The sequence below is a fragment of the Canis lupus genome, chromosome 18 (genome assembly GCF_011100685.1).
Source record: "Canis lupus familiaris isolate Mischka breed German Shepherd chromosome 18, alternate assembly UU_Cfam_GSD_1.0, whole genome shotgun sequence".
NCBI classification, from domain to species: Eukaryota; Metazoa; Chordata; class Mammalia; order Carnivora; family Canidae; genus Canis; species Canis lupus.
The window spans coordinates 14,475,559-14,501,469 of NC_049239.1; the positions used below are offsets into that span (position 1 = coordinate 14,475,559).

Sequence of the window (25,911 nt, forward strand, 5' to 3'; positions counted from 1 at the left end):
AGGAAGGATGGTCCACAGTGGTCATCCTTGGAAGTTGTTCTACAACAATCATTCCACTGTTACCTGCTTTACTGCCTTCTATCTTAAGCTTTAAGGCACTTTCATTTCTACTGTTTGAGCAAAGCACATACACATTATTTTTCCAGTTACTTTCTATTGGTAAAATGTGTTAACCACATTAAAGTATAAGCAAATTCAAATTATAATGAACACATGTTTTTCTTAAAACAAAAACATTAACTTTCAATGGTGACTCTTAATCCAAATTCATGGGAGAGAAATGTATGATAATACTTATTCAGCTTTTTAAACTCCTAAGGATTTGATGTTGCATTGGACAGGCATTTATTTCCCAATTCAGGGGGAATTTGAGAAAAGTAATATTATAAAACAGGATTTCTTTCCTGCTGCTGTTGTTTACATCAAGGTTTTCACAGTGTTACTGAAGACCAAAAGGAGTCCTTCTCACTACCTCCCTAAACAGATGAAGTAGAGTCATGGGAAGTCATTCACTAGTGACTTATCAAACATAGCACATTTGGATAGTAACTACTAAATTCTGCTTCCAGTTCATTTTTTATATCATAGGTATGCCCCCCCACCCCCATCCCAGTCAGCTACATCTTTCTCTGAATGAAGACCATTCCCCAAGATGAAATGAGATACCTTTCTTCAAACTTTGATTTCAAGTGTCCGTCTGACCCCTTAGAGGGCATGTACCTCTTTAGGTTCAGTTTCTTGATTTATAAAATGTAATAGTCTCCTTTGGTTTTGAAATAAAAATCCTGAACTATTAAAAGTATCCTAATAAATTTGATGCTTATTTTTGTATTCTTTACAGCTAGGAAAAGAAGCTGATCAATAGCAAATAAGTGTAATTTCTCTGGTTTTAAATAATTTCAAACCGTTTCTGTCATGATTTATATTCTATTCTGATGTTCTCTAACTCAAGTAATTCTTTTCCCTTTAGGTTACTCACTATAAACAGTACCCACCCAATACAAGTAAAGTTTATTCCTACTTTGAATGCCGTGAAAAGAAGACAGAAAACTCCAAAATAAAGAAGGTGAAATACGAGGAAACAGTATTTTATGGGTTGCAGTACATTCTTAATAAGTACTTAAAAGGTATTATTTTTCCTAGTACATTTAAAATGCTGCTTTTATGTAATGCTTCACAGTTTTTCTCCTATATTGTTATATTCTGTGATTGAAGTAACTCTTTGAATGGTTTAATTACTTATTACTTTGACTATTTTAAGGCTTATTTTAGGATTATAGAAAACCTGTTAATTTGAATGCATTAAATCTTATAATTTGGTATATGTGCTTGTTCTAAATATGAGAAAGATTTTTCTGAAACTAATAAATTTGGGAATAAATTTAGAAAAGTCAGTAATTTTCTGAGGCTAATCGGGTAAGTTAATAGATTGAAGTCAGTTCACAGTAAAGGATTCATTATTCACCTGGGAACTCATTTTGAATTATGGTAGCAAATAAAAAATATTTTTCATAGTCCATTTTATCTTAAAGGCCTATGTTTCAGAACTGCCTGACACTGTGGCTTTAGTCTCCGATGCATTTTAAGGTGGAAAAAAACCCAAAATAATTTATTTGCCTTTTTATTTGAAAGTCCACTTCTAGTATGTTTTATAATGGTATTTCTAGGGGGAGAACAGTTCCCAAAGGTTTTATACATTTTGTGAACTTACAATTTCATCTCTGAAGCCGTATAAAATAAAAATAATCTCAAAAATGAATACAGATTAGTTGAATTTTACACAGATAATTGCCTTTTTCCATAATCTTGGCAATTTTAAGGTAGTTCAGATATGTTTCACCATTGAAAACCTATTTGAGTATCCAAAGTACTTTGCAGCAAGACTTCCCAAGATATTTTAAATGAGTTTACTAAGTGACCTTATATAAAGTCACTAAAGACTGATGCCATTCTTCAGTTCTATAGCTAAAAAACTTTATTATTTATTATTAATTATAGCTAAAATTAAGTGCCTATTATAGAGGCCAGCATTATGCTAAGTGCTTCATGTCTTAACCCTCTTAGTCCTCACCGTCATTCTGTAAGTAGGTGTTCTACTATTATCCTCATTTTACAGCTAACAATAACTAAAGGTGTATTTGAGGAACAAAAGCTTAGTACTTGTGAAAATTACTGGATTAGTAGCCCTGAAGATCCCCTTTATGAATAAAGTAAAAAGATTTATCTGGAAAATTATCTGTATCCAATTTGAAGAATATATAAATTAATAATGATAGAAAAAATATCATCTTAGAAGTTAACTTATTGTGATTTTTTTTTAAAAATACCACATGCATAGTAATTTCTTCTGCACATCTGCTTTTCAGATAACATATATGCTTAGGGTGAGTGAGCAGAAGTGTAAATTCCTTTTCTGGCTGTGCTGTTGACTCTGGGTGATCATTTAACCCTTCAGTTCTTGTTTTTTTATACACAGAATGGTAAAATAGCTAGAGAGATTATTCCTACAGCATCTCAGCAATTTATAGAATGCCTTTAGAAATGTAAACAGGAGAAATTTGTCTTTTCAGGTAAAGTAGTGACCGCAGAGAAGATCCAGGAAGCCAAAGAGGTGTATAGAGAGCATTTCCAGGATGATGTCTTTAATGAAAAGGGATGGAACTACATTCTTGAGGTAAAATAGGGTTTTCATGTTTTGCTCTACTTTGGTTTGCTTTTAGTTAAAAATGTCTTACAAAGGAATTTGAATAGTAGACTATAATTACAACTTTTTCCTGTCTGTGACCCAAATATAATGGCTATTTTAGACAATCTTGTGAAAAGTTAAGGGTAACATTTAATTTTTTTCTCTGGTAGCAGATCATTACTATATAGAATCTATAGCAGGTCTAAGTAATTGGTTATAATATAAATGAATTATAATTTATATCAGTAGCATTTTTCAATAAGGTGATTTAATCTTTTCATTGAAAATACACTATATAATGAAGAAAGGGCATGGTTATTTGGCAGTTTTGAAATTTAAGTCTATTTTCTTGGCTATAGATTATTTAAGGGAATCGATGCAGGAAGTCTAACACTATCTAGTAATTCTAGGACATTTCCCCGACTGAATAATTGGAATGGTTCTATGTTGATCCATAAAGTCAGTTTTTATTCTTTGTCATACTCTGTCATAACCTAGTATGTTTGGATCAATTACTTAAACTTTTGAGCATCCAAATACCTGGGAATTGAGTAATAAGAGGGTGAATGTCCTCTGGTGGTGGCCTTTACTACAAAGATAGCGTGGGAATGGGATCTTTTGGCATCTTGCCATGTATGTAAACTGTTAATTTTATGTTATAAAAACAAATGTCTTTTCTATCGTAGACTATCAAACACAAAATAATTAGAAATACTTTAACTTTCAGGACTATATCGTAATACTGAGGTTTATTATTTTTTTACTTATTGGTCTTTGAAGAAGTCAGGTAAGCACTCTGTGCTGTACTTGCCATATATCTTAAGTAAGGTCAGTAAAATCTGCTGACTAACTCCTGCACTTACCCCATTTGGCTTATTGAGAAGAGAACGGTAATAGATAAGTTCAGTGTTGAGCTTATTAATATAATTCCCGGTAGCCAGGGTGATAAATCTTTTGATTTTCAGAGAATCTTAGGGATCTGATCTAGTCTTCTCTAACCCTGTTTTAAGATTAGAGTCTGAGACCTAGAAATGTTTAAATGACTTGCCCAGAATCCAAGTCAGTGTTCTTGAGTCCATGCTAGTTTTTCTAAGACAGTATTTCTGCTATATCTTGAGGCCTTCCAGTGCTTCTCATTAAACAGATTTTTCTTTTACCTAGTACCTACCTCAAATCCCATAAAAACTATTAGGATTTCTGAAATAATTTGCCTTCCTAGCCAAAATATAGCTACAGCTTTTACCTTTAAAAGAAGGGAGGCATAATTAAGTACCTGATAATAATGTTCTCTAGCAAATATGTTTCAGCCTAGGTTTGGAGAGAATTGTTAACTCCAATATTGATTGCCAAAGTTTTAGAAAGTACACTTAATGGTTGTCCTGTCTGCTACTAAATTGGTTTCCAGTCTGCTACCAGGATGAAGAGAAAACCTATTTAAGGTTCTTCTACTGGCAGGGATCTCTCTCTTTTCCCTTTTTTTTTTTTAAAAAAAAAAAAAGATTTTATTTAGTTGAGAGAGACAAAGATAGTGACAGAAATAGCAAGAGAGACCACAAGCAGGGAGGAGAGGGAGAAGCAGGCTCCCCACTGAGCAGGGAGCCTGAAGATGTGGGGCTTGATCCCAGGACCCTGAGATCATGACCTGAGAGGAAGGCAGGTGTTTAACTGACCAAGCCACCCAGGTGCTCTCTCATTTCTTTTTTGTTTGTGTCATTATTTTATGTTGCTAATAGCAGTCCCTTATTTTGTCTTCTAGCCTTTAGCTTTTCTTTTATGGAAATGGCTACTTAGAAGAAAGATGGTGTTCTTGGAATATTTTTGGAATATGTTGGAATAAACTTTTTTTGAAAGAATGGGAAAAACTTTTGATGAGTTTGACATTATCTTCTAGTGAGAAATGTTCTTAGAAGTACTTTAATAACATAGAATTTAAAGATTAATATCAATGCCTAAACTATTAATCTTTTTAGCCAATTTTATTTTAAGAGAATAAGGATATTCTGACTACATTACTAGTAGTATAGTAACATGTACAATTGCAGTATCTATGACAGTAAGTTTAGCTCTGTAAGATGTAAAGAACCTTATTAAAACAGGTAAGTACATATCATCTGTTGAATTAATAAATTCATTATTGTCTGTTACCAGAAATATGATGGGCACCTTCCAATAGAAATAAAAGCTGTTCCTGAGGGCTATGTCATTCCCCGAGGAAATGTTCTCTTCACTGTGGAAAACACAGATCCAGAGTGTTACTGGCTTACAAATTGGATTGAGGTGAATTTATTTTAATTATATAACATCAATTAAAGATATGAAAAGCATTCAACTGGGATTCTAGTTTTAAAATTTTACTAATAAACCTGTGTAATCTCCTATAATTTACTAAACCCTTCCAGGCCTCAGTTTTCTCCTTTATAAAATGACAGTTGGATTAAATAATCTTTAAGGTTCCTTCCAGTGAAGTCTAATGTTCTGAGACTTTAAGTGAAATTGTTAAGAACTATTATTGTTAAAAGTCAGTTGGCTTCCGTCTTGCTCGTTGCAGTCCTAAATGTATATGATCATAGAGAAAACTAAGAAAAATAGCATAGGTTTATTTCTAGTAACTTAAGGTATATTGTAGATGTTCTGTTCTAATTATAATAAAGCAATTTTGTTCAGATTTTTAATAACAGCTTTCTTAATTATCTAATCAGTTTAGAGCCTATGCTTTACCACCTGATATTTCTCATCTAAACACTCTCAAGACTTGCTGATTATTTCGTTTAATATCTGAGCCCAAAAAGGAGGAGGATACATTAAGAGACTGAGTTTATACCGCAAGTCTCTTTGTTTTTCTTTCATCTCTACGTAAGCAGTCCTGTTTTCACATGCTCATAGTTTTGATATTAATAATCTACTTAGCTTCTCAATAGCTTTAGATTTTTCTCTACTAGAGGAAATACCCTAGAAAGTGATTATAGAAATACCACCTTACTATCTAAGAGGTGTTTACGCAGTGCCTAGAAATAATTCTTTATCTTAACAGTTAATTGATTAAACTAATTTGTTGTCATATTGTAAAATCATACAATTGATTTTGTTTATAAGGACTGGAAAATTTAGAAGAATGAAGAGGTCCAAGATTATGTTTGAAAATACATTTTCTAAGTTGACAGAAAATTCAAAGCTTGCTTATTTTAAGACTATGGGACATCAACTTACAGAAGACTGATAGGTCCAGAAAAAAATGTACAATTAATGAAAATAAAGACTTTAAATAGTTTACTACTATGTCTTAAAACTTTGAATTAACTATGAACTCAAAGTAAAAGAAAACATTATTAGTTTGTGTATAGTTGTTACAGTATTTGTACTGGGAAATGCTAGGTATTAAGAGGATGGTATCATAAAAACACAAGAGAAAGAGTTACCCATCTATCCTTTTATGTTCAATGCCAAAAGATCCCAAACAGATAAATCTTGTTTTGAAAATCATCATCTATGGGTAACTTTTTTCCCTTTTTTCCCCTTATTTTCTGTTTGAGGGTTTAGTCGGTAAGTACTGTCCCTTGTGTCTAATTGAACTTCCATAAAGCAGGTATATATGAACATAGAGAACTAATTCCCAGCTTATCTTGTTTCATGTATGTTTTTATCTTCTTCAGAAAGTAAAAACAAAAAATCTAGCCTTTAAAAACAATAACAACAAAAACTCTATTTTAATAATCATTATTATTTTGGTGTATTTCACTTAAAAACCAGAAAGTTATAAATGTTGTATATAAACATCTTAGAGCAGTAGTTTGTTAACAAATACCTTTTTAATTTTAAAATGATTAAGTGTAAAATCCAACATGAGACTGTTAGCTTTTGAAGGGAAAAAAGTACATAGTTCCTTGTTTTTATTTGCTTAGAACCTGAAATAGAACTTCTATCAAATTTACTTTCTATTCTGTTAATATATATTATCTTATATAATTTCAGTCCTTGGTAGCTATTTTTATCTAAGCCACAGTGGTTTTATGGTCTGACACATCCCTATTATAGCTTCTGATAGATCCTATGTTTCATAAAAAACTATTTACTCTAAATACCAAGTATCCAGAAGAGACTTCATAGTAACTTTGCATCCTTTGTGGGTTTCTGTTGCAAGGGTAAGAGGAGGCTTATCTTATCTTAATCTTCTCCATCCCCAACCCAAGTTTACCACCTTGTAAATGAGATCTGTTACCAAATCCAACAAACTCGTTACTTACAAATTTAGAGATGTTCTTCAGGCAGTTCTTGATTTAAAACATTTTAAATAGCACTAAGGTAGTATTCCTTCCAATGACCTTTCCCAATGTATGTTTAGAGTTACCACTAATATTCTTTGACTGTTATTCACCATACCCTGAATTTTAAAAAACACTAAAATTATTGAATTGCTTTATCAATATCAGTATTGGTGCTAGAAGAAACCTTAAGTTCTCAAATCAAATTTCAAAACATGTTTAGAAGCGCCGAAGGGTTCTGCAAAGATGTCTCACATTTACAATGGGGCTGAGGAATGAACACATTGGACTAAACATAACCATCTCTTCCCAAAAGCAAAACCAAACCTTTTTGCTGTTAAAAAGAATTATAAAATGGACCGTGACTCACAGTTTTACAGCATATGCAGAAATGTTCCAGGTAGTTTTCCCTTTTTGTTTTTTTGTTTTGTTTTGTTTTAAGATTTCACTTATTCATGAGAGACACAGAGGCAGAGACATAGAGAGAAGCAGGCTTCCTGCAGGAAGCCCAATGCAGGACTCTGTCTCAGGACCCCGGGATCATGACCTGAGCCAAGGCATCCTGCTATACAGTTCAAAATGTCTAACTGGTATTCCTGGTAGTATGGGGTCCAGGACCTACTACCAAAGGAAGCAGGGATTCTCCTCAGAAAGAAGTTAGTATTTTATGTTTTAATATTTGTGATTAATTTTGTCACTACAGACTATTCTTGTTCAGTCCTGGTATCCAATCACAGTAGCCACAAATTCTAGAGAGCAAAAGAAAATATTGGCCAAATATTTGTTGGAGACATCTGGTAATTTGGATGGCCTGGAATACAAGTTACATGATTTTGGCTACAGAGGAGTTTCTTCCCAAGAGGTAAGAAACTGAAATGAACTTCCATTTAGTGGAGAGTGGTTTGTTGGTTAGATTGCCATTATAAATTTGAGGGAAATTATTGATACTGATCTTGTTTCTGAGTAGGCTACATTTTGAAATTCAGACATTCAGTCAATAAATATATATTTAAGTACCTAGAATGTGTTAGCCTCTGTTCAGAGTACATGGAATAAAGTTTTCAACAAATGTCTGTATCCTTTATACATTAGATGGATGGATGGGCAGATAATGTTATGTCTTATAAATATACCAGGTGCCAATGTGCTACAGAAAAGCACAGGGCAGAGTAAGGGAAAAGAGGCTAGTGGGAAATGAGGGGGTAGTCACTAAAAGTCTCTTTGAGGAGGTAACAGTTGACCCCTTAAATATTTAGGAAAAACTGGGTCTCTGTTATAGGAACTGTTATCTCTAATAATAGTTAAATATCTAAGAATAGCTGAAGACAATAATCCCTTTGAGAGATTGAGAGATGCTTTATACCTCTAAGTACAGGCTTTTTCTTTTTTTGGATTTTGATTTGTGGTTGATTTTCCAGACTGCTGGCATCGGAGCGTCTGCTCATTTGGTTAACTTCAAAGGAACAGATACAGTAGCAGGAATTGCTTTTGTTAAAAAATACTATGGAACGAAAGATCCTGTTCCAGGCTATTCTGTTCCAGCAGCAGAACACAGGTAACACTTCTCTTTTCATCCTATTATCTAAACATTTGTTTTCTAAGATGACTTTTTTTACTCTTGTATTGGTAATTCCATGATGTTTTGCTTAATTACAAGCCAGGAACTACAGTAAATCTTCATGAATTTAAGCAATACAAATTCAGTGTTTATACTAGGTATAAGGATTAGTATCAGGGAGGTAGAGACCTTTGAACCATCCAAATAAAAACAATTTAAGAGCTTTCTTTCAACTCTTCTATTGCCATGTAAGTCTTATTTTAATGACTTTTTCAACTGCTCTGTTACCATATGCAGATATATTTTATTTGTTAAATCTAGGAGCATCCCTATAAAACTTGGTCACTTTCTCTTTTCCTTTCTACATGACCAAGTTGTCACCTGGACCCAGTACCCTCAACTGTAGAAAAGCAAGTAAGGCCCTTTGATGAAAGGAAGAGTTCTAATTCCCTTTATGCTTCCTTATCTGATATTGCTAAACCATCTCAAGTTAAACTACAAAGCAGTTATAACCTAGAATGCAGCTGCTCTGCTCCTAGAGTTAACTTTATTGTAAAGCAGTGGAGTTTTTACAATGTATGCTAAACCTAATCTTTTGTTCTTAATAACAAAAATTATTTACTGTAATCAGTTTGGGGAAGTTATTAGGTTCTACTCATACTTGGATATCGTAGAGTACTAAAACCAGTAGTGTAGTTTTAGAATAAAGCTGAGCTTTTATCCAAGGCAATCTACTGGTGCTATAAGGGACAGAAAGATTAAAAAATTGACCCTATTTTCAGTATAAAAATAAAATACTAGCAACGTTCTGCTCTGTTGATAAGTACTTTTAAAGAGGTTAAAGTGCTCTAGTGGTGCAAGGGAAGGAAAGAAAAGATGTTATCTCACTGGAAGGATCAAGAACGGTTTTGTAGAGACGGTATGTGAAATCTTCACTTCTTGAAGGAATGGTAAAATTTAATGCTAGACATGAGAGATCAATCATTCTCTGAGTAAATCTTTATTGCATGCCTACCACACATCAAGCATTGTCTGAAAGAGCAAGAGTGAAGGAGGAAAGTGAATGTGTTTAGGGAATATGGGCTGAAACATAATAGACATTTTGTTGGGAACATAGGGTGGACTCAAAAGACAGGTTAGTAAAGGACCTCAAATTCATTTGATGTTGAATGTGAACTGTGTGCACCTCTTGCTAGGTTAATTCCATTTTTCAAATGGAAGTGAGCATTGAAGTTCTGAGCCTAAGCAGCTTTGTCGTCAGAGAAATATTTTAGGAAGATTGTTTTTATAGCAGGATATCCTATGAATTGACAGAAAAAGAAGTTAGGAGGCTGAATAGGAAGCTGTTGCAACAGTTTGGAGAGATGACAAGGTATAGAACCAAGGGGCTGTGAATGGAAAAAAGTGGCTAAACATGAGCAGTGGCTTGGGAGATGAAATTGCTAGAACTCGGTTCACCTGGGGCTCAGCTGGTTAAGCGTCTGCCTTTGACTCAGGTCATGATCCCAGGGTCCTGGGATTGAGTTCTACATCAGGCTCCCTGCTAGGCAAGGAACCTGTTTCTCCCTCTCCCTTTGCCTGCCACTCCAACTGCTTGTGTTCACTGTCAAATTAAAAAATCTGAAAAAAAAAAAAATTGCTAGAATTTGATGATTTAGATTGGGGTTGATAGAGGGTAGATTCTGCAAACATTCCCGGGCATTGCTGTATCAGTAGGGCTTTGTTGAATATTCTCAGTCAGGACTCCTCAAAGTGGGAACACAGGAATGTCATCAATAGATATAGGTTCTATGATTATAGTATTCCTATTTTGGACTTAGATGTATGCACATCTTCTAAAAGCTTTAGTATCTAGGGGTGCCTGGGTGGCTCAGTCTGTTGAGCAGCTGGCTCTTCATTTTGGCTCAGGTTATGATCTCGGGGTCCTGGGATCAAGCCGTGTCAGGTTCTGGGCTCAGCATAGAGTCTGCTTGTCCCTCTCTCTGCTCCTGCCCCCAGTCATGCTCTCTCTCTCTCAAATAAATAAATCTTAAAAAAAAAAAAAAAAAAAAAAAAACTTAAGTACTATCCATATATTAGACTTTTCACTGATGGTTTTATTTTCACAGTAGTAACATAACAGGTATGATTCTAGAAATCTGAGAATAAGGATGTATCTTCCTTAAGGTTTTCATGTTAAAAGCATAAAATCCATTTTAAAGTCTCATAATATTTGCTACATTTGTAAGTTTGACTCCTTAATATAGAAGAATATTTCAGATGTTCTTAAATAGAAAAAGCTTTTAAATAATAGCGTAGTATAGTAGAAGGAGTTTTAGACTGAAAGCTTGGAAATCTGAGTGACCCAGTAAACCTTACAGTTGACACTCTAGGTGGCCTTGGGCAAGTCGCTTATCTTTCACTTCCTCAGTTCCTCCATCCAACCAAACAAAAGGAGGAGCTAAAATTCTAGATCTCTAACATCAGAAGATCATTATGGATAAATGAGCTAACATCTAAAATAACTTCAAAATAGGGACGCCTGGGTCGCTTAGTGGTTGAGCACCTGCCTTCGGCTCAGGGCGTTATCCCAGAGTCCCGGGATCAAGTCTTACATCTGGCTCCCTGCATGGAGCCTGCTTCTGTCTCTGCCTGTGTCTCTGCCTCTCTCTGTGTGTCTTTCATGAATAAAGAAAATCTTTAAAAAAAATTTTTTAAAATAACTCCAAAACAAGAGAACTCTAAAATTAAGAGCATTGCCATTATTGTTATATTTTCTTAAGGAATATAGGAATCTGGACTTAAAATATGCTATTATCTTTTAACAGGACTTCTGTTTTCTTCCCAATGTACTATCAGTTTACATACTCAAATTCTTATTTGCTCTGTTCCTATAATGATTTTCATATTCCTGATTTATTTATTCTGAGATTGTGCAAAGCCATGCCACACTTTCTTATAGCCAGTGATAACATATCTTTAAAAACCCCACTGAACCCAAAGATGTGGGGAGAGTTTGGCTGACCAAAAAGTGTAAGAGAAGCATTAGAGTATTATTTAATGTGGAACCCAATTTAAAATTGTACATCATGTGGGTAAGAAAATGCTTACTTTTTTGAGCTTATGCAAAACTGCCATGTTAAACTATGTAAGTAAAGCAAAAATAAGTCAATAGAACATCAAGGAGGAAAAACATGCTACTATATAACCTGTCCCTCAAACTTTGGAAAATTATCAATTTGATTTGATGCTTGGAAATTGGAATAATAGTATTAGTAGAATTCACTGAACACATATGAGCTCCATATACCAAACACCTATCAGAAGAATAGGTGTCACAACTGGATTATGTAGAGGGTGCTATAGGAAATGTCTCCATGATGATGACGTAATAAAGATAATCCTCTTCCTACCTAACAAGTGGATCAGGAGTCCAGAAGAAAAACCTGGACTAAGGTAAATATTTTGGAAACCCTTACCACAAGAGGATTTTTTAAAAAGCTTTGAGTGTTTTTCACACAGGGAGGTGGATAGAGGAAAGCACACTGCCCGGTCAGAGCCTGTGGTTAGATCGAAGGAGGAAGACTGCAGAGGAACCACCAGAAATAGAAAAATAATTAAATAAATACGGGGGAGAGGTCACTGAAGTCATGGGAAAGAAAGCTTCAGGAAAGTTCAGGTGCCAGAGAGAAAGCAAGATGAAAGACTAAAAATGAGCAACGAAGTGTGCTACGTGATACTAAGAGCAGAGTTTGGGGGCAGTACTGGTAACAGCACTGGGAAAATATCGCCATAGCCCACCAGCCCTACCTGTAAGAGTTTATTCTCATTGCACAGCTCTCCAGTGTTTGTATTCTTTGAGCTAATTCTCTCCATCCTTATAAAGAGGACAGTAGTAGTTTGTGATGTGAAAAAGGGGTTTCTCTTCATCCATGTTTGATTGCACCTTTAGCCTGCAGATGCTGGCATGAGGTAGGGAGTTGATTTCCTCTGTATTTATCAAGGAGAGTGTTCACTGTAAAATGAGATTTACGTGAATAGACATCCTGTCTCTCCATTTCAGACAAAAGTAGTCTCTGGGTAGCTAAGTCTTTATAACCTTGAAGTGTACATGCTTTTTTAGCACTGGCATATCACTGACAGCATAAATACTTTATTCCAGTCCTTTGGAGGGTAAAACAACAACAACAACAAAAAACCCATGTTGAAATGACAGTTTCAAACATAAATTAGTATGTAGGACTCTTCAGTTTTGAGATAAAATCACTCTAACAGTTTTGCCTAGTAGAAACCCTTGTATTTTACTTCCCATCTTAATTATGTTTTGCCCAAACTAAGTATTCAAATTCTTACATTCCCTGGGCATATATTAATTAGTAGTGGATACTCTAGATGAAATAAATGGCTGCCTGTTATTGGCCATATGAAGATATAACCAGTAAAGGGTTATTGGTTGACTATATGTGTTTATGGTACAGTACAAATAATTGCCCAAATAATTGCCTTTAAGGATAAGATTTTTAAAGTTAAAAAAGACAAATCTATGTCCCTGCTATTATTGGTATTTGGTTTTGAAAAGTTACAGAAGGGAGCCAAGTGCTTACATTGCCTAGCAAAATAATAGGAATATGTGGTCATTCTTTCTGACATCTTGGCATAATCTACAGAGTGCTTTTTTCAGTTAACTGATTTGATTTGACTTGGTTTTTTTTAAGTAAATTCTACACACAACATGGGGCTTGAACTCAACCCTGAGATCAGGAGTCACGTGCTCTACCAGCTGAGCCAGCCAGGAATCCCTAGTGAACTGATTTTAAATGAGTAGGTTCAGGAATACCAAAAACGTTGGGTGGCTATGACTTTAAGAGTTAAAATAACTATGGGACAGGAATAAGATTTCTTACAGTCTTAAACATCAGCCTAGGGGTGGCGTGGCCCTAATAGTCAATGAACGTTACAGTGTGTATTCATTAAACTAAATCACTCACCACCTTTGTGGTGTTGATGGTGTAAGTATAGTACATGAGATATGATTCAGGAATAGATAGATAATGTGTCTGCCTAAGTAAAACTCTGTTTTCACTTTGTTTCCTAGTACCATAACAGCCTGGGGGAAAGACCGTGAAAAAGACGCTTTTGAACATATAGTAACACAGTTTTCATCAGTGCCTGTATCTGTGGTCAGCGATAGCTATGACATTTACAACGCGTGTGAAAAAATATGGGGAGAAGATCTAAGACATTTAATATTGTCAAGAACTACAGAGGCACCACTAATAATCAGACCTGATTCTGGAAATCCTCTGGACACTGTATTAAAGGTAAATTTTAATACATAACTTGATTATTAAAATGCCTGTAGATGAGCTATATCAGTACTATTTTAATTTCATTTGTGCACATGCCATTTCAGAACTATCTGGACCAGTCTTCTAATTTTAGAATTGCAGCCTAGAGAGAGTAATAAGTTCGTCCAAGGCCACACATTAGTAACAGGATACCCACAGTTCTGTGTTATTTACATATTGTCAAATAAGTATTAATGTTGAACAGATAACTTTCTACTTGCCTTGAAAATTAGTTAATAATATTAATCCTGTGATTTGGTTACCAAGTTTGTGGTTTGTTTTTCTTTACCACAAGTCTTTGCTATATCTTTGAAGAAGAAATATGTGCAAGGTGAGTAAAAGAATAAAAAGAATTAGAAAATACTTTACAGGTAGTAACTCTTTGGAGATACTGTTGATCCTCAATGCAGCATTGTTGCCCTTTTTAAATTTTCTTTTTAATGTTCAGTACTTGGTTTGCCTTCTTCAAAAAGCATTAGTGAGAGCAGGTTATTTGATGCCTACTACTGGAAAAATACTGTGTTAGGTGCTTTACTTAAAGCTATGTCATTTAATTAATCTCTTTGAAGACCTTATGATAAATATTACTAGCTCTTTTTTATAGACAAAACAACAGTTATTTGAGAGGTTCAAATAACTTGAAGGTCACACAACACGTAAAATATGCCAAGTATTTAGCATACATCTTTCTATTGCCTTTCCACTTTACCACACTTTCCCAGCTAATGATTAGATGGTAAATTACTTAACCCTTGAAAAAGGGGGATATAGAACCAAGAAGTCTTTCCTATCATATTCATTAATAGGCCATTTTGAAGATCTTAGCCTGAAATATTAACAAACTTGATTTTAGCAAACTTAACAGGTTTCATGTTTTCCCTGTTACCTGATAAAAATGTATTGATCTAGTTGAGAATATCAGTTGGTCTAGTTAAGAATAAACCAAGTCATCAATATGGAATTTTCTCATTGGTAAAATCTTTATTTAGGAAAAGGGAGTTATTGGAGAGAAATCTATGTCTGGTAGGTCTTTTTGTATCTCTGACCAAGCTTTCTGAGAAATTTTAGATCACTGTTCAGGAAGTTCAGCTGTTCTAAATCTTAGTAGTCAATGAATGAGTGGGATGATTTGCATAATATGTCATTTGTCTTTTTAAAAAAATGGGTATCACCTGTAAATGAGAACTTCAGGGCAGCCCGGGTAGCTCAGCGGTTTAGTGCCTGCCTTCAGCTCAGGGCATGATCCAGGAGTCCTGGGATCGAGTCTCACGTCGGATTCCCTGCATGGAGCCTGCTTCTCTCTCTACCTGTGTCTCTGCCTCTGTCTCTCATGAATAAATAAATAAAATCTTTAAAAAATAAAATAAATGAGAACTTAAGAGAACCTTGCTTCATTTCCAGCTTTGCATATCATAATTTCTTTGAGGTTTATAATTCAGATGGACTCCTATTTGGGTACTATCAGACAAAATAAGCCAAACAAATAAGCGTGGGTGTGGCACAGTTGGTTAAGCCTCTGACTCTTGTTGATTTCAGCTCAGGTCATGATCTCAGGGTCATGGGATCAGGCTGCATCAGGCTCCACACTCAGCAGAGTCTGCTTGAGATACTCTCTCCCTCTCCCTCTGTCCCTCCCACTCATGCTCTCATTCTCTCAAACCTAAAAAAAATAAGCAAAACAAACTGTTGGGCATAGACAGAATAGATCCAAATCATAATTATAGGTTTGTCAAATAACGTTTTTATATACCTACTGGAAATAGGATATTTACTGTTTTTCATTCATTCACCTCTGGGCTAGGGGGCCAGCATACTTCTGCTGTGCCACTCTGCTCACTTATATTTGTTTTAATTTCCTAACGTTAAAGGTTTTATTCTTTAATCTGTATAATTTGAAAGATAGGAAGGAAAAAACTTGTATTTTAAGCGACTTTATGGTATAAATTGACATAGAAAAATAACATGCCTATTTCTAATATAATCAAAGAATTGAGACTTAAGTTTTAGAAGGCTTGTACATAGTGTTATAGAGCTTTCTTAGTGATCTGATGAATTTTTATATTCTCAAGATTGTCTATCAAAGCAAAGTCGTTTTTTTAACTGTGGAAAGCTTTTACATTTTTTCCCCCCAATTTTAGTTATTTTGTGTTGGGTGTTTATTTTCCCTTACAGGTTTTGGATATTTTGGGTAAGAAGTTCCCTATTACTGAGAACTCAAAGGGCTACAAGTTGCTGCCACCTTATCTTAGAGTTATTCAAGGGGATGGAGTAGATATTAATACCTTACAAGAGGTATGTGTTTTCTATTAAAGTTCAATAAAGCAATCCTTAACTTAAGCTCCTTATCAGTTTATAAATAGCACATTAATAATTTAAATAGTTATGATTCTTATAATAAATGTTTATGATAGTAAATATAGTTTCTGTTAATTGCTTAAAATTTATAAACACAGTTGACCCTTAAATAATGCAGGGGTTAGGGGCGCCGACACCTCCTCCACCCAGCACTCAGAAGTCATATATAATTCTGCACTCCCCCAAAACTTAACTCCTAAGAGCCTGCTATTGGCCGGAAGCCTTACCAATAACAAACAGTCGATCAACACATATTTGTCTGTTCTGTGTTACACACTACATTCCTAGAATAAAGTAAGCTAGAGAAAAGAAAGAGAAAATACAAGTCTAGACATATCAGCCAAACCACACATACTACTTTCTCTGGGCACCCCTTATGTGGAGTCTAAAGAAATGTCACTGGGAAACAAGAAAGTGCCAGTCAAGGATCACCTCCTTGTATGTAAAACAAAAAGTCTTGACACTGCTTAAATAGGTGTGTTTTATTGGAATGGAATTAAGGAACCCGGATGGTGTTAATATGTGCTTTCTTGAAAACCGTAGAATGGTTTGTCACATCTTCTAATTTAAGTGTTGACTGTCATCACTTGTTAGATGTAGCCAAACAGTGTTGTAGAATCTTAAAGCCTGTGCCTCTGCTTTTTCCCCAGATAAACTTTTAAAGCACTGTAATTTCAATTTAATACATAAAATACTCCACAAAAATTAAGACCACCACTGATAACAATGTAGACAGTCTACTGTGGTAAACCACTGATATTTTAATGTCTGTCAATCTCAGATAGTATCCACTTGTATAAACCAAGTTACCAAATTTGCAAGAGTGTGGTGAGGTGAGAGTAAGTCTGCAGTGAGGAGGACGACCTGGGTCTAGAGATCTCAGCTGGCATTTTTAATTGCCATCGTCTCCCTCGTTCAGCTAAATTAAAGGTTTCTTACCTTGGTATCAGTAAAGAACTGTTACCCATGCCTGCATTTTAGCCAGCTTAGCAAGTGCCCTCACACACATTTCTCCCCTCTTTTGGATGCAAAATCATGGGCAGGCAGGGCCCATGCCATTTTCAGAGAACCCATTAGTGCAGCATGCTTCCCACTGCTCACACCCGCCAGTCTGCTCTTGACAGCAGGTGCTTCAATTGGGGGTTTGAGCTTCCCTTTAAAAACTGAAACTCTTCAGCTTTCATTTTTGTTTTGTTTTTTTTAATTTTGAGGATGTACATGCATTTTTTTTTTTAAGTTGAGAATCAGCTTTAGACTTGACTTTCTTTTTTTTAACTTTGCAAACAAGTTAAATATTGAGGCAGAACCTCGTTGGCCTTGGTGAACAGTTAATGCAGATGCATTCGTGTGTTACATCACCTAAAGGGTAATAATACCTGCTTTGTCTTGGAGGGGGATTAAGATAAGTTTTCAGAACCATGAAAAGGTTATAGCAGTTTTCCTTTTACATATACTGGATGCGTTAACTTTGACAAAATGAGAAAATCTGTTTAATTTCAGACAACTGACTTGTCATTGACTGTCAGCCTTCCTCTTAAACTTTGCTGTCACATCTCATGAAGGTGATGGTGTAACCCTGCTCTAGGTTTCTGTATGGGAACAAATCTACCTACTTAGGAAAAGAGGCAGAAATCTCTCTTATATTGGACACAAAACTTTAAATGTTTTATCACCAGTTCCTTATTCCCTCATTTCTTTCATTCGCCCATCCCTAACCAACCACAGTCACAGTGACACCACCAATTCAGGAGCTCTGAATGAAATCCTATCCCTTCACACCTATACCCTTTTGAGGCAGGTAGGTCTTTTAAAAGAGAAAATGTGGAATACAACTCTGTAAGCGTTACTCTTCCCTCACCGTGTATGGAGTTATGAAATGGCTCTAGGATGTTTTATTCATCAGTATGGCCCCAGGAAAATCCTCTTTCAGGTTACTAAGTTTCTGTTTTTTGATCTTCTAGATTGTAGAAGGCATGAAGCAAAAAAAATGGAGTATTGAAAATATTGCCTTTGGTTCTGGTGGAGCTTTGCTACAGAAGTTAACAAGAGATCTCTTGAATTGTTCCTTCAAGTGTAGTTATGTTGTAACCAATGGCCTTGGGGTAAGTCTTTCAACTTGTACTGCTGTGGTAGTACTTTGCTTATGTGTCTAGTAGGATGCAATTACTCAGTGCAGTAATCAAAGGATAAAGTCCTAAATTCATAATGTGTTGTCAGGTACCACTGACCTTGACTCAAAACAAGGAAAGAAAAAAAACATTAGGTATAAAATAACGTGACTTGGAGAAAGAAAAAAATAATATTTGAGAAATGATGCGGGCCATTCATTTCCCACTGCTTCAGTATTACACCTTTCAGTCAAAAAGCTGACCATTTTGAGTAGGAATGTCAGTTAACATGGCCATCACATATTAAAGATAAGCAAATATGAAAGCACTGGCAGTGTCTGAGAGAGGCAGAGCATGACGCTAGAGCTGTGATACCAGAATCCTGTTCTGATAGCCTGAAAATGGGACCCCACGCTGCCCGTTTTAGGCGGCTGCACAGCAGCCCCTGGCTCTTCTTAGACTCTTGAGAAGCTCCGGATCCAGAGGGGTGATGTGGGATACTAAGAACTCCTCAGAACCCCTACGTTGGTTCCCTGCTTTTACTTCATTTCTGTCTTTGGAAGGTTCTGGGGTTCAATCATACTTCTTGCTTCCATTACATTGGCTCCCTAACCTTTCTGATCTTTAAACAAACCTTCTGTTCTCTTTAGGTTCTCTAGGTCGTCTTTGTTTTTTCACAGTAACAAGGAATAGAGTAAAAAGTAACAAAGTTATAAAGTAATGAAATGGAAGTCTACTTTAGCAAAAATCCTAGTTCTCTTGCCACAGATTATATAATACAGTTGATGCAGATTTTTTAATAGCATGAATGTGCTATACTTGAATCAGTTAAAGGCACTTCAAAATATAAAAGATCTCTTAAGAGTCACATATGTAAACTTCAAAGACTTCCTACAACTAGAGTTTTAGGTGTCTATCGTGGTAAGACAGGATACTCAAGACTTGGATTTTGTTCATACCTTTTTTCCTAACAGAGGACTCTGTCCTCCAACACAGACTAGAACTATGCTTCTAAAAGCCAGATGTGGATTCGTTTAGTTATACCGATGAAGTACCTTAAGTTTATGTATAAATTATGTCTAAACTTTTTTCTTTAACGGGAATTGAGTGAACATTTCTGCTTATTAGTCTTCTATTTCTTTCTTCCAGATTAATGTCTTCAAGGACCCAGTCGCTGATCCCAACAAAAGATCCAAAAAGGGTCGATTATCTTTACATAGGACACCAGCAGGGAATTTTGTTACACTTGAAGAAGGAAAAGGAGACCTTGAGGAATATGGTCATGTACGTTATCTATGTTTTTTTTTGTTTGTTTGTTTTTTTTTTTTTTTTTTTTTTTACCAGTAGGTTAGCTTTCCAAATTAAGAAAAGGACTCTTATGTTATATTTTTAAATTATTTTCAGAATTCTTTTCTTGAATGACAAAGTAATGGAACAAATTTTGTTGTAAAATGTGTACAGATGCTGACTGAGCCTACCAAAATAAGATGAAAAGCAATCTACATCATAAATGAGATTGTACATACAATGGGTGAAAAACTTTCTAACATTCAAAAAACAAAGTTCTTCCACATAGTGACCAGCAGGATAGTGACTGATGAGCTTCAACAAGCTTTTGTGTATTTGATCTGACTCTTACTGCCAATTTAGCAGCAAATTATTTCTGAAGAGGAACAGCTAAGAATATCTAAAGGATGCTAATTATGTTATAGTAAAACTTCAGTAATTTTGTTAAAACTTAACAAAATCCAGTTGAGATGAGTTTTCTTTAGTTGCATGTGATTCTCACAGCAGTTCTGGGCTTAAAAAAAAATTGTTATCTAGTGCGAAGATGTGAAAGGTCATGACTGGATTCTGACTGCATAATAATAATTGGTGACTTAACCCAGTTTTCTGATTCAAATCGGCCAGACTAGAAAAACTTACAGTGTGCTAAAATGGTCCATATAATCTCATGGTCTTCAACATGTAAAAATACACTTACATTCATGAACTCAGAAGTTACAAATTTATTTAAGCCACTAGATTGAGAAAACTCCCTTTTAGAGGGAAAAAGAAACTACTCAAACATTCATATTCTCAGAAAAAAGTTTATACCAAACATTAATTTATCACTATAGATTCTTTATACCATACAGATATTCTGCTTAGAGTATATTACTCTGATACTCTTTTAAGATTTTGAGCCAGAATCAATTTTTTTCTGTCTTTAATGAAAAATATTGGGTCTCTAACTTTTAGAGCTAGCCTGTTGTTCGGGGCTTGGCTGAATTAGTGTATCCAGATGGACTAGAGTCACTTTAGACAGGGTCCTAAGTATGATTTTTTTTTTAAAAAAGGCACTGATTTATGTAAATAATACTCTGGAATGTTTGAGGCAGTAATCAGTTGTAATCCTAAATGGCATTTTGATTTAAGAGTACGAATCACTACTCTTGATACTTAACTTTTTGAAAGAAAAGGTCATGAACCTTAATCTTGATGGAAAACTTAGACATGACAGATTATGTCTTGGGGTGTTTTTAAAGAGAAACTAAAGGCAGGCAGACCTTAGTTTACGGAGACCGAGTGGCTTTACCAGACCCAAAAGGGGATTTAGTTTTAATTCTCAATCGTTGTTACCCTTGCATAGATCAAATGTATTACATGAATCAGTAACTTTTGGAATATACACAGTTTTTAAATCAGTCACTATGCATTCATCAAGAAATCAATACTTTATTTTTGTTTCTGGTTTGGTTTCTTGTTTTTATAGGGTTGTTTTTTTTGTTTGTTTGTTTTTTTAAGTCCAGAATTCAGTGACTAGGAAATTTGGCAAGTTTAATCAGCATTAAGTCCATTGTCTAGGAACCAGGGAAGGTCTGGCAGGCTTTCCTTGCTCATGGTCAGTCATGATTATCAGTGACAGCCACAATTCTTCTGGGCAGCCAAGCAGCAAGCACCCTCCACCTGAAAAAGTAGAGATGGATCAGCCAGCGATTTTTTTCTTCTTCCTTCAAGGAAAACTTCTAAGAATATTTAGATCATTGCTTCTTTTAAAGCTAAATATTTTTACATAGCCATTTGAGATATTGCCATGCTCACTACCTGTTCCACCAGCCAGCATTGTGGATAAAGTTATTTCATAATTTGAACGCCATCAAACATCTCTGTATTTGACTAGTCAATCTGATTCATCAAAGCATTAATTATTTTGCTTGATAGTCTAATATAATCGTTACATTTTAGTATTGTTATGTTTGTACAGGATCTTCTCCATACCGTCTTCAAGAATGGGAAGGTGACAAAAAGCTATTCATTTGATGAAATAAGAAAAAATGCAAAGCTGAATATCGAACTGGAAGTAGCACCTCATTAGGCTTTATGACTGGGTGTGTGTGCTCGCCTGCGTGTGTGTTGTGTGTGTATGTGCCTGCACGCACGTACACACCTGCGTGTGAGTATGTAATAATGTTTATTGTACAGACGTTGGGGGGGTTCTTTGTGTTTTATGATACATTACAGCCAAATTATTTGTTGGTTTATGGACATACTGCCCTTTCACTTTTTTTTTTTCCAGTGTTTAGGTGATCTCAAATTAGGAAATGTACTTAACCATGTAAAAGATTAATGCTAAAGTAAGCTTTTTAGGGCCCTTTGCCAATAGGTAGTAATTCAATCTGGTATTGATCTTTTCACAAATAACAGAACCCAGAAACTTTTATATATAACTGAAGATCACATAAAACAGATTTGCATAAAATTATCATTGATTGCTTTATGTTTATATTTAACTTGTATTTTTGTACAAACAAGATTGTGTAAGATATATTTAAAGTTTCAGTGATTTAACAGTCTTTCCAACTTTTCATGATTTTTATGAGCACAGACTTTCAAGAAAATACTTGAAAATAAATTACATTGCCTTTTGTCCATTAATCAGCAAATAAAACATGGCCTTAACAGAGTTGTTTGTGTTATTGTACAATTTAAAAATTATGTCGGGACATACCCTATAGAATTACTAACCTCACTGCCCCTTGTAGAATATGTATTAATCATTCTACATTAAAGAAAATAATGGTTCTTACTGGAATGTCGAGGCACTGTACAGTGATTATATACGTTGGTCATTGTATTGTACCGGTGAAATGCCAAATCTGAAGGCCTGTACTGCAATTTTATATGTCAGATATTGCCTGTGGCTCTAACATGCACCTCAAGATTTTAAGATGTTTTTAGAGAGAATTTCTGCTTCCACTATAGAATATATACATAAATGTAAAATATTAACAAAAGTGGAAGTAGTGTATTTTAAAGTAATTACACTTCTGAATTTATTTTTCCTATTCTAGAGTTGATATGACTTAAATGAATTACTGGAATGGGTAGTGAGTGTACTTATTTTAAATGTTTTGATTCTGTTCTATTTTTCATTAAGTTTTTTAAAAATTAAATTGGATATTAAATTGTATGGACATCATTTATTAATTTTAAACTGAATCCCTCAATATAGAATACTCAAGCAAGTTCTTAAATGAGGATAAATTAAAAGCATGATGACATGAGTCTGAATAGAAGAATCTTAACCAAGAATAGTAGGTTGGCCTCATTCAAAGTGTTCAGCATCAAAATGTTCTAGAGTGATGAAATGGTAGATACTGAGTCAGTCATCACATCTGAGTAGAGACCAGTTTTGTTTTAATGCTTCTTTTCTATTTACGGTCTATTCTAAGGCAGGAGTTGGCCAACTAGGGCCCACAGGCCAAGTTCAGACTGCGCTCCTTTTTGTACATACTTATTGTCTATGACTGCTTTCTCAGGACAGTGCAGAAATCGAGTAGTTACGTAGTGACCATATGACCCACAAAGCCTGAAATGTTTATTATCTGGCCCTTTGTAGAAAAAGTCTGTTGACCCCCGGGGTCTAAGAAAAGGAGTGTGCCTTGAATTTAAGAGAAATGTTGATTTCCAGGGAAGGGAGGAAGCTATGTTTGTCTCTCTTTTTTCCTTTCTTATTTAAGAATCTGATCTTGGAAGACTGATTTTGAAAGCTTTAACAACATGACATTAAATGTGAAATTTTAAAAATTGAAAAGCCATAAATCATCTGTCCTAAACAGTTACATGAGAAAGGTACTTGTCAGTAGAATGTCTTATAAACATCATTAAAAAGAACATGGTTTTTGCAGATAATTCTAAACACTTCTTTAATGAGACTAATAAGCATTATTCAGTTTTATTATGAGTTTTCATCCTGTAATTCCTGTTGGAAAATAATTCTGATTCTTTTAAACGTATCTAAGTAAAAATTAGTAGTATTAAAAACACAGCTTTCTTCACAAAATGTGCTAAGGGGCTTATAGAGAATTAAAACCATATTTATTACCAAATAACAACTTTGATAACCACCCATAATTTTGATTTTGTTTAAAACATTGGAATCACACTACAGACAATATTCTTTGTGTACTGTGAATTTCAGGAGTTTCAGAGTAGCTAGAGGAGTTTCATTTTAAACCTTTCAGTGAATGCTAAAATCTGTACATTTGTACGTGGCCATAGAGTGGAGAGGGGGTGGAATGATTAATTCTCTCGGCCACTTGGAACTGATTAATCTGAATTTCTATGACTAAGCACTTAGTATTTGGCCATCCCCATTCTCAGTAGCAAACAGTTGACATAGTTATCAAATAGAATTCTGCTGTCACCTTTAAATCAGCCTAACTCTTCCAAATAAAAGCAAATGGCATGTATGGGTTTGCTTAAGTCATTAGAGATTTGCAGCTGATATCAGTTAATCCTTCTCCATTCATAATATCATGAAGTATTTGTATTTTAAATAGAAGATAGGAGTTCTGTGTTAAGACTCTTTATTTGTACTCTATAATTAAAGTCAAATGGTTTTAATGATTATCCCTTATTTCCTTTCTTGAAATAAATTGTTATGAAAATATTTTCTAATGAAATTCATCTTGGAAAACTAGAAAGAGAAACATGGCAAGGTAATTCTTGTTCTGTTTGCCATAATTTAGAAATTCAACACTTAAACAAGTATTTTGTAGTTTTACATTCCTTTTTAACCCATTCAGTGGAGAATGTCCAGCTTTTCTCCCAAGTTGTATGTTAATTCTAATATGTATCCAACATCAAAGATAAACATGTAATAAACATGGAAATAAAGTTTAGCTCTACTAGAAATGTTAAATTTGTGTGCTTCAAATACTGGCCATCTCTAGACTTACCCTCTTTTAAGTGTTCCACCAATTCAAAGAATTAGAAAACGAGAGGGAGGCATCCAGGACGACCCCTCCATTTTCTGCCTTGTGCAGCCATCTGAATGGCAGTGCCTCTTGGTAAGGACACTGGAGGGAGAACAGATTTGATGGGAAAGGGTAAGGTCCTAGCTTAAGATCTGAACTGCCACAGAGACACTGGTAGTTGCAGGTACAGACTTGGGGACAGGAGGGGCTCCAGGTATGAATTTGCTGGTCATCAGAGACACAGGAAAGGGCTCTGCTCTGCAGAGACAGACTGTGGCCTTGGCAAACCACAGGCCCATCTGTTTTTGTAAATACAGTGTGATTGGAACAAGCCACACACATTAGTCTAATTATTGCCCGTGGCTGCTTTCCTGCTACAGCGGCAGAGCTGAGAAGTTGCGACAGACCTTAAGGCCTGCAGAGCCTGAAATAATTTACTTTATGGCCCTTTAAAGACAAAATGTGCCAATCTCTGCTGGAGAGTTCCAGGGAAAAGAGGAGTGAGGGCAAACCCAGAGGAACTCTAAAAAGTCAAGTGGCAGAAGCTGAGCCGCAGAGAAGCCCGAGGAGTGGTAGCTGAAGAGATGTGAGGGAAACCAGGAGGAGAAAGGGAAGAGGAGGGAAGGGAGTGAGGTGTGCGCGGTGCAGAAGGCTGCTGAGAGACCAGGGCAAGGGATTCCGAGCCACCACTGGGTTTCACCCGGACAGCAACCAGTGGCCTACCAGCACCCCCCCCCCCCCCCAGCACTGGAGCAGCACGGGGAGGAAGGCAGCTACCCGACAAAACTCTGAATTTGGGGTGTGAAAAGGAGGCAAGAAATGAGGGAGCAGCACGTCTTCCACCCCCGCTTTAGCTACTGATTTATTTCTAAAAAGGACTCGGGAAAGCGGGAGAAGCTGAAGCTGAGAGAGAAGGAGTCGGGGATGGTGTTGGGTAAAGAGGGAGGCAGACGGTGGCGTCCAGGGCCCCGGCGGAGAGGCTGGCAGGCGCACATGCAGGCTGGGCTTCCTGTGAAGCCATGGCCCAGAGGGGATTGGGCTTTTGAAAAAGGAGGTTTTAAAAGAGTGGAGGATGAAGAAACCTAGCAGGACTACAGAACCGTGTGGAGGCCCCAACTACATGGTGGCTGAGAGCGTGCAGGGAGAGCTGGCCGACTGGGATTGTGGGGTTCCCCTCAGAGCACCCCGCCCCTGGGTCCAGACGCAGAAGATGGAGATACTTGGTGTTTTGCCAGATGAGTTTGATAAAGCAAAGGGATCCTAATTGAATAACTGCTGAAATAATGGTCCTACGTATCTAAGCTGGATAGGTAGGGACGTGAGGGCTACGCAGAGCACAGGGAAGGTAGCTGGGAGCCGATGGACAGTGTGACAGC

At 35.8% G+C, this 25,911-nt stretch overlaps 1 protein-coding gene and 1 long non-coding RNA gene across 5 annotated transcripts in view; one reads left to right on the top strand and one right to left on the bottom strand.

The window, feature by feature from the left end:
- NAMPT (nicotinamide phosphoribosyltransferase) overlaps nucleotides 1–24,480 on the top strand; it is a 44,754-nt gene extending 20,274 nt beyond the window's left edge. The window contains exons 2-11 of the mRNA XM_038562718.1: nucleotides 971–1,127; nucleotides 2,571–2,674; nucleotides 4,835–4,963; nucleotides 7,649–7,807; nucleotides 8,364–8,500; nucleotides 13,578–13,803; nucleotides 16,003–16,122; nucleotides 18,147–18,287; nucleotides 19,443–19,577; nucleotides 21,541–24,480. Of these exons, the coding sequence (XP_038418646.1) occupies nucleotides 971–1,127; nucleotides 2,571–2,674; nucleotides 4,835–4,963; nucleotides 7,649–7,807; nucleotides 8,364–8,500; nucleotides 13,578–13,803; nucleotides 16,003–16,122; nucleotides 18,147–18,287; nucleotides 19,443–19,577; nucleotides 21,541–21,651 (1,419 nt within the window). The 3' untranslated portion in view covers nucleotides 21,652–24,480. The remainder of the gene's footprint in view (nucleotides 1–970; nucleotides 1,128–2,570; nucleotides 2,675–4,834; nucleotides 4,964–7,648; nucleotides 7,808–8,363; nucleotides 8,501–13,577; nucleotides 13,804–16,002; nucleotides 16,123–18,146; nucleotides 18,288–19,442; nucleotides 19,578–21,540) is intronic.
- Nucleotides 20,992–25,911, bottom strand: part of LOC111090896 — a 149,058-nt gene continuing 144,138 nt past the window's right edge. For all 4 annotated transcript variants that reach the window (XR_005373179.1, XR_005373180.1, XR_005373178.1 and 1 more), the window contains 2 exons: nucleotides 24,518–24,637; nucleotides 20,992–21,242 (listed from right to left, as the gene is read on the bottom strand). This is a non-coding gene — a long non-coding RNA (uncharacterized LOC111090896). The remainder of the gene's footprint in view (nucleotides 21,243–24,517; nucleotides 24,638–25,911) is intronic.